Here is a 9,552-nt window from a genome sequence, read left to right as displayed (position 1 = left end):
ATAATAATAATTTTATTAATCAAAGTAATACGATTATGTATTTTAACCAGTTTACTCATTCCTTAAAGAATTATGTTAATTTTGGCAGTTGAAGTAGAAGCCAGGATTGCAACTTTTTAAATTCTTTTCAAGTTACTACTTCCTGATTAGGAAATGTGGAAATGAGGAAAAGTGTTTTATAAGGTACATCACAAAGTTTGTTGAGTTGAAATGATGAGCAGTTTAAAAGGAGAAAAGCATCATTGATGCAAGAGCAAAATTTTAATCAAATCTCATTAAATAATGCCTTAGTTGTTTGTAAGAAAAATAAAGAAAAATATGTTTAAAGTATCTGTTGGAAATAAAAAATATCAAGATATTGGGTCACAGATAATATTATTTCTAGCTGAGCATGTTTGCTTTACATGTTTACTTCAACTTTGTGATATGAAATTCTTCATAAAGAATACCTGAATTTCTTATTTCATACTAAGAGTTGTGGGAGCCCAAATATCTTTACCTGAAAAATGTATTTGAAAATTTTTGCCCAAATACCCAGTTTACATCTGCCTTACGGCCAGTGAATGTGCATAACTATAATTTTATTTTTAGAGAACGTTCAAACTTCCTGGTGGATTTAAGTGTTGAATAACTAGGTGCTTAGATGTTTATATGCTCTGAAAATGAAGTATAATCATATTGTAACACTGAAACAAAGATTCCTTTAAATTTCTAATGTCCTTTCCAGTAAGAAAGAAGTGAATATTAACTTCCCTTTCTTTCTCTACCCAGTGAATTTAGCAAAAATCCCCAGATTGTACATTTTGTAGGAAATCAGATAACAGTTAGAAGAGCAGATGGTTCACTTGTTCACCTCAATATTTCACCTTATCCTACCATTCTTCATGAATATGTCAGTAGTTCGAAATGGGAACTTGCTGTCCGGTTGTGTCGCTTTGTCAAGGTAAATGCTGATTATTGGGAACTTTGAGATATAATTTCACTGTAATATTTATGTTTTCAAGTATTATTTTAATAATGATAATTGCATATCGGATGTTACATCTCATTTCCTCTTTTCTGCTTTGCTGATGATGATTATTGGGCTGGTCATGGAAAATTTTACATTTTTCATAATTACATATATATAATATACATATTATAATGTATATATACATTATATATATTATAAATACTATAATATACATAATCTCATCATTTTCATTATACATAATTTAAAAAATCTTATTTTTATTCACACCAAAGTCCAAATGGATTGAACACAGGTACTTTGAGAAGTTAGCAATAAGCTGAAGTTTTCAGGACTAGGCCTTAATGTAGGTGATTAAAAATGATCTGCATCTCCACATTCAGTTGCCTGGGATTTTTTCAGATTTTATTTCACTTCTTTTTGTTTGTTTGTTTGTTTTTTCCTTTGCTTTCTTTTGTATGTACTTAGACAACAGCAACAGATGAGGTGAGTCTGGCAGTCTTTAAAATAGCCCCAAATCCCCCCAAACCCTGCTTCCTTTCTCCCATTTACTCCTAGAAAAGACCTTAGTACTTTCATAGGATTATCATGCCCTTAAATGTGTATTTAAAATATGTTTTTATTTGCATTATTAAATCAATCCACGTCCAGATAATTTGGGCTGTATAGTGATTTTTATTTTGAGTGTTATCCATTTAACAGGAGGTTTTTATTCCAGTATTTGGCAGTGGGAACTGGGATTTCAAATTTCAAATACAGTATTATGTTAAATTTTTTGAGTAATCTAAATGAATTATCTTTAAAAATAAAACATCTGTAGGATGTTTTATTTTTAATAAATAAAAATGGGTGGTAATATTTCAGAATATTGTTTCTTTTTGATTAATATGAAGGTTTTCTAATGAAGGAATATTTTTTGGTCAAACTTTTCGTACTCGCTCTTCATTCTTCTGTGTACAGTCATGCAGGGAGTTTAATCATAATTAAAAGGAAAAATGTTTAAAATTTTCAGTGCTTCTTTTATGAAATCCCAATATATTTTTAAGTCCCTTTTTTTAAGAGCTTTTCCTCATTAATCTTTATCAGTCAACGAGTGAGGAAAACCTTTCTCTCAAGAAAAACTGTAGTAGAATCTTTGTTTTCAGTGTGAAGAGTATTCACATCATCTGGTTTTAAGTTAGCTACCTAGGTCTTTGAAGACTTCTCCTTTCCACTGATTACAAAGGTCATTATTTTGTTGTTGTTGTTTTTGATGTAAGGTAATCTAAACCAGCCCAAACTAGATGGTGTGAATATCCTTTCTATTTCACAATTGGTGTTTGGGCTGAGAGGGCTGACCTGGAATACCCTTCCACCAAGGTAAACAGAAAGCCATCACAGCTGGTCTTGAGTTGAGTACTTTGTTTATCTGTCACAATTCCTAAACTCTTCATGGAGTTCCAGGGGCTCTTATGTTGATTTTGGCAACTCAGTTCAAAGTATTTCCAATCAGTACTAACAAAACAGACCATCTTTCTGAGGAAAGAGAGAACAGCAAGACCTATTGGTGGAAAACTCCTGGAAACTTGGTCTCTTGCATAATTTCAGGCTGAGCTTTCAGCATTTTATCACCTGGTTTTCTAAACAGTAGGGAAGTGGGGAAGAGAACATGACAAAGATTTTATGAGCGTTGGATTCTCTGAACAATTTTAATTCTCCCAAAGTATGGGCTACCAGCAGGAAGGTTTATCTTATCCTGAATCATGGTAAAGAGCAGGCAGGTATGGAGGTGGTGATGGTGAAACCATAGCCTTAAGCTAAATTACTGTATTTCACTGGCTTTAGTGAGGCTTACCACCTTTGTTTCATACAAAAGTGATTGTAAGAGAGGGCATGGGAATATGTTTAAAGCATACTTGGTGTAGCTGTTTATTCTGATTTAAATCAATAATAATCCTATGCTGCTTCTAAAAAAGGTATTCACATTGCAAAGTGTTTATTTGCAAACTTGTTCCTGACATATTTAACAAAAATATTAGAAGTCACCTCATTCTTAGAGTACATGTGGACTAATAAGTACATTCAAAATTACATTTTTCCTGTCTGAACTAGAGTTTTCAGATGTGGTAGCCTAAACTATACTAATATATTTTAGCAGTTTATTTTTGTCATAACCTAGTCAGAGTTGAAGAGGGAAAATACCAAAATGTCAGGATTTTCCTGAATGTTTTTCTGAATTATTGGGGTTTCCAAAAGGTTGTATTAAAAAAAAAAACCAAAAAACAAGCCTAAGTCATGAAAATAGAAAACAAGGGTGCAATATTATTATTACCACTAAGTTTTTTCTAATTGTGAATTCTATACATAAAATGTCCTGGAAATACCACAAAGGAGGCAGAACTTTTGAAGCTCTGACTTACTTTTTAGCAGGTTTGTAGTCTGTTCTACAGTCAAGTGATTTTTTTTTTTTTCTTTTCTCTTTCATTTGTAGTACATTTATGATAAATGTTCATTTAGTGTTATTGTCAGTTATTTGTGAAGCCAGGCTGAGATTAGCCACATTAAAATGATATTTTGAACCACAACTAGTGCTTTGGTTTCCACCATAGTTCCACAAGTAGTGACAGAGACACCGGTGATGAGGTTGTAAAGTGCTACTGTGGCAAGAGTTCATTATTGCCTGAGATGCTGAAAACTAATGCTTCATTCAGCCAAGCTGTCAGTCTCATCTGATCACAACATCAACTTTTTTATAATGAAGGAGTTCTGAGAAATAATTAAGTAGTAACTTTCTAATAAGAGACTTAGACCACGGTGCCATAACAGGCATACTGAGAAATGTTGTATTGTTATATATTATTTTTCTGGACTTGTATACTTCCTTTAAGAAGTCATTTTTAGCATGATAATAAATATTTGAAGTTTTGGGGGTTTTTTTTAATTTCAGGATCAAACTATGTGGGCATGTTTAGCTGCTATGGCAGTTGCCAACCAAGACATGGCTACAGCAGAAATCGCCTATGCAGCAATTGGTGAGGTAAGAAAATGGTGTTACTGATTGCCATTAATAAAACTACATTTATTAATTAATTTCCCTTAATAAACTATTGGATATCTCATTAACAGATTGACAAAGTTCAGTATATCAATTCCATCAAAGATCTTCCATCCAAAGAATCAAGGATGGCTCATATACTCTTGTTCAGTGGAAACACCCAAGAAGCTGAAACCCTTCTTCTTCAAACAGGCCTTATTTATCAAGCTATTCAAGTCAACATTAATCTTTACAATTGGGACAGGTAGTATTTTTTTTTTAAACACAATATGTTTATAAGCATTCTTACTGACATAACCTGTAGATTATTTAGGTCAGTTGTTTAATTGCAGATATTTAGCTGACAAATTTCCTATCTCTAATTGCCCAGAGCTGTAAAAAGATGAAGTAAGTAATATCCTGACAATAATCAAACCAGTAACTGGTTTTCTTTCATATTTAGAAGGTACAAGTATTCTATGATAAAAGTCCAAAACATGCTTGGCAGCATTTTTAAATAACATTTTGCTTTTTCATTGTTGTTAAGACAGAAAAGTCCTTAGCGATACCTCAAACTGTATGTGACCCTCAAAGAATTAAGGCTGTTTTGAAATGTCTTGTTGCTAAAAATAGATACGTGGCTATTCAGACTCCCAGCACTGTGTAGGTGGATGAAATATGAATTAGGCCTGAGAAAACAAAGTAGGAATTTCTCCTTTAAACAAAACCCCACGTTTTCTAACAGGATCTTCTGAGGCCGTTTACTACTAATTTCTTTGCTATTCTTATCACTGTGAGCAACAAATTGTTTTTCCCCCACATATCTGTGGTTTTTATTATGTTGCTTAATACATATCATCTAAAAACTGTGTCTGTCATACGTAAGTATTCCTTATGCCATTGAGAAGAAAACAGATGTGAGAGTAATCAGTTCTACTAATGCAGTGACTAATCTTTCCCACCTATAGAATATTTGTAAATGCTGTGTAGCATATGGCATATATGTGTATTATGACACTGTTCAGAAGTGAATCCTGACTATAATAAAGTTATTAAAAATTACTACTTTTGCCTCTTTATATTGAGAGTGCTAAACTCTTAACCATTCTGCTTTATTTCCTTGAAATAAAAAGACTCCTTGTTGTCAAACTCCCAATGATACGATGAGGTTATCAACAGAAATAATTGTTGGATGTTTTTTGTAGCATGCATCATAAAGCAGACAGTCTCCTTCGCTGGCTACTTTTACCCTCCTGTGATTGATACTAATGTAAAACTCCTTGGCACTATGGATTAGGAATCTTTGCCTGCAGCCCAAACACTTTTCAGCATATCGTTTTGTAAAACCATGGTGATTGTAGTTGTGCCAGAGCATTTATATAACCTGACAAGCCCATTTCTGTTTTATTCCAGGGCCCTAGAACTAGCAGTAAAGCACAAGACACATGTTGACACGGTCCTGGCTTATCGACAAAAGTTCCTAGAGGACTTTGGTAAAAAAGAAACGAACAAAAGGTTTTTGCAATATGCAGAAGGTGTAAGTATTCCTCAGAATTATTCCTACAGTTTTAAGTCAGCCTGTTCTTTGTAGCCAGTTTGGGAAGGTGGGAGGGAATTGCTCTTACATTTTCCTTCTTTGGTTCAAATGTGGACACAAATCTCAAGATTTTTACATCTGACTACAAGTTCATAGCTTGATGTGTGGCTACTTGGCTAGTGATAGTTGTGCATGTGTTTTATTTGAAGGCACAGATACACAGTGTATATATTTAGTATCTGGCAAGGATTATACAAATGAAGGCACAGTTGTTTTCTATAAACAGAGAGCTAGACCTTACTATGGTTGAATATGTACCTCTTAAATGTCTTCAACATTGTAATGTCATTTTATGGATAGCAACAATAACAAACTTTGAAGGTATCCAGATATATATTAAGAGTGAACTGTGAATTTGGTGGAACATGAATTGTTCCACCAAATATGACAAAGAGCTAAAAATACAATTTCATCAAAGCTCTGGAAACTCTCTCCATCATCAGTAGGTCACTTCAATTTGTTAGCATTTCACGGATCTTAAAAGACTGAGGACAAATCTTACAGTTCATAAGCTAAAAGTATCTCAGATTCCACTGGAATACTTCTGTGCATTTCCTTTATGAGAGGCACCACTCGTGCACCTTAGTCAGCAATTTCTTTGAGCAGCCCTTATGTCCTTCCTGCTTTTCCCCTCGCTGTTCTGAAGCATTATGAGGGTGAAAGTATAAAAAGAGATGTATCCTTTCATCCACTGTAGCTGATGGATCAGGAAATACATCCGAGCTGTTAGCTCAGATCCTTTAACTGAACAGTGTCCATTACACTTTCAATAAAGCTCCATTTCTAATGTAAGTGCTTTTAGCACTTCTAGGGAGGTTTCATTTCCTAAACAAGAATAGAAGCCTGCACAGTATCTAATTCCTCAATGAACCATTCTGCAGTACTTTACCTAGAAAACATAGAAAAATAACAGAACATATTTTAAACACTTAGAGCGTTGCAATTTCAGCTGCTGGCTCGAAGTACATCTCTACATACTTTAAATCCATTATTGAGCAAAAATCATCTTAATCCCTTGATGCTTCTGAAAGATGCTCTTTAGATAATACTGTTGTGTCTTTAAATCACCAGAAAGCTGTAGTTTCTGGAAAAATTCCTAAGCTATAACACTTTGTCAGTGAGAAGGTGTGAGCAGAGTGACACGAGTGGAGCCTGTTTCACCTTATGCTCAGTCTTAAAACTTGGGTCTCAGACTGCAGAAGGTTCCTGGAGTAAAGAAATCCTTGAGCTGTATTTTGCACCTGTGTTCTGGAGGTCTTGTCTGCTGGATCTGAAACTAGGAGAGAACCTACTTCATGAAGTGGATTTTATGCTCATGGCTATGGTGGTCACTTAAGTTCTTAATACAGCCTGTCAGGCTCACATAGCAAAGTTAGAAGCAAATGTTAAGGGCATCAAAGAAAAAAGCAAGATTTCATAGAATCATCGAATCCCAGACTGGTTTGGGTTGGGAGGGACCTTCAAGCCCATCCAGTTCCACCCCCTCTCCCATCAGCAGGGACACCTTCCACTAGACCAGGTTGCTCAAAGCCTCATCCAACCTGGCCTTCAACACTTCCAGGGAGGAGCAGCCACAGCTTCTCTGGACAACCTGGGACACTGTCTCACCACCCTCACACCAAAGAATTTCTTCCTAATATCTAACCTAAACCTCCCCTCTTCCAGTTTAGAGCCTTTTCCCCTTGTTTTGTCATTAACTGCCCTTATGAAAAGTCCCTCCCGTTTCGTGCTGCTGTTCCTTCTCAGGGAAAAAAAAATAAGAAGAATCTCAGTTTCCTGCTCACCACCTAAGACTTGTCAGGCTTGAGTGAGGAGTTTTTACCTCTTTTCTATCCCGCAGCTGAGAGCACTGATCTGCAATCAGATACAGAATCTAAACAATGTGCTCACTTGTTGTATCTCACATCTTTATATCTAAGGTATGTATTGGGAACCCAAGAGTTCTGAGAGTCCATATCTTGGCAGTTACTAGGTGTCACTGGCAAGGCTTGTTGGCTTCCCTGGCAAGTAGCTCTCTGGGTTAGATGACAGAATTAGCCCTCTCCGTGGTATGTTTAACATCTGTGTGACATCTGTTAAAGCAAACACATTCTTTCTTAGAGCTCCATAAAGATTTCAGTCATCAGATCCAAAGCACCTGGGCCCAGTAAATGCATCCTGAATTGGGGGATTAACCTTTTCACATGAGAATGTGGGGATTGCAGTTACATCTTCCCTCACAGAGAATCTTCCTTGTTATTTCATGACTTAGTTAACAGAATAACAGCTACTCAGAAAATTCTCTGTGCAGGAATTGAGCTTTCTTTTTCCCCATCCCATCTTTGACAATCTTAATTCTCCAGCAATGAAACTGAACTTCACAATTACATTTTTGCACGGTTTTTGACATGTTTTTGACATGTTTTTATAGTCATCAAATGCACCATGATCCAATCTTTCTTTTCAAGCATTTTTTTGAAAGACTGACACGTATTTTACCCCGCTATACCATGGATATTGTACTATATCTATTGCCTGAAGTTTCACTGGAACAGAATACAGCCAGAAGATGACGATTCTCTGCAGCTGAAGAAATGCCAAGATAAAGCTAAAACTTTTCTTGATGCAGAAGACAAATTTCAGGCAGAAATTTGATTTCTGTTATATCAGGTAACTAGAGTAAGATGCTATCAGTTTACTTGGTGGACTTTAGGTGCAGTCAGAAGACATCACTGCATGTATTATTGATTAAGGGCTCTATTCTCAGTAATAGGACACAGATGTCATTACATTTAAATTAGATAAAAGTCGATCCAAGTTATTCTGGTGTTTTAATGTGGGGGGGTTTTTTTGCCAGGCGCAATGAGATATGTTAGTATTTGTTAAAATATATCAAGTTTGGTTTATCTTAAAGGTGGAAAGCTCAGTTTGATAGAACTCAACTGTGCCTTCATACATCCTGTTAGTGTAAATTGTGACTTTTTTACCTGAAGAAGTGTATAATGATTGATATGGTCACTTTGTAATTGTAACTTCAAATTATCCTGTTAGCAAATTATCTGTTTGACCTCTCTATTTAATGTTAGTTAACCTCTGCATACTCGCTTTTCTGTTCTTACAGCTGGAAGTTGATTGGAATAAAATCAAAGCCAAAATAGAGATGGAAATTGCTAAAGAAAGAGAACGAGCAGCAGCCGGTCCCGCAGTGAGAGCTAGTGTAACTGTACAGCAATAACTGACCTTTTGGTCACATTAAAAAGTGCTTCTTGAGTATTTTGTACCAGCATTTTTTGACAACCATAAATTAAATATCCACAGCAAACATTTTGTAGGGAACAGGAGTGAGAGTTGTTAATTGTTGGATGACAAGCAGGATTATTTATTTACTACAGACTCATTTAGAGCTGGGTTTATGTTCTGATGCCCTACCTCCAGTGAGGAGCTACATTGTAGTCCCTAATACAGACAAAAAAGGGAAATTAACTGTCTTTCTGTGACTTTTAAATTTTCATTGCTATTAAAATCAGTTAACCTTGGTTGCCTCTACTTAAGTTATTGATTTCCCTCTTTAAGCACCTGGTTAAGCAGTTTGATTACTTCTGCGTCCTCACAAGAAAAGACTTGTGTTTAAATTGCCCTAAAATAATTTATCAAACAGAAAGTGTTGAAAATTAAATAAGGAGCTTGCACCTATAAAGTACAAAAGAATATTTAACTCACAGTTAGGTTAATAACATATTTCTGCTGGTACAAATGTACTAGCAAGTCCTTCAATAGATTATTTCAGATTGCTTCAGCAACTCAGGTTTGTCCCTGCAGCAAACTATTTAACAATAAAGGGTATTTTCTGAGGTAACAGGAATTGTTTAAAATGCTGTGGAATATGCTTTGAATGTTGTTTGCAGTAACAAACAGCATCGTTGTTTGTAGCATTTAACACGTATAACTGACAATATTCAGAGTTTCCTTAAGCTTAAAATATATGAATTTAAA

At 35.2% G+C, this 9,552-nt stretch overlaps 1 protein-coding gene across 1 annotated transcript; it reads left to right on the top strand.

Annotated features, from left to right (window-relative positions):
• Positions 1-771: 771 nt before the first annotated feature.
• LOC104520970 (intraflagellar transport protein 80 homolog) lies at positions 772-8,920 on the top strand (the record flags this gene model as incomplete). Its single annotated transcript, XM_010162808.1, has 6 exons — positions 772-943; positions 1,439-1,456; positions 3,897-3,986; positions 4,076-4,248; positions 5,397-5,520; positions 8,681-8,920. Coding segments are annotated over 6 exons (691 nt in total), but the record flags the coding sequence as incomplete, so codon positions are not given.
• Positions 8,921-9,552: the final 632 nt, after the last annotated feature.

This window comes from Antrostomus carolinensis, unplaced genomic scaffold (assembly GCF_000700745.2).
Source record: "Antrostomus carolinensis isolate BGI_N321 unplaced genomic scaffold, ASM70074v2 Scaffold28282, whole genome shotgun sequence".
Classification (NCBI taxonomy): domain Eukaryota; kingdom Metazoa; phylum Chordata; class Aves; order Caprimulgiformes; family Caprimulgidae; genus Antrostomus; species Antrostomus carolinensis.
Note: the sequence above shows the minus strand (reverse complement) of the source record. Positions and strands in the feature narration are given on the sequence as shown.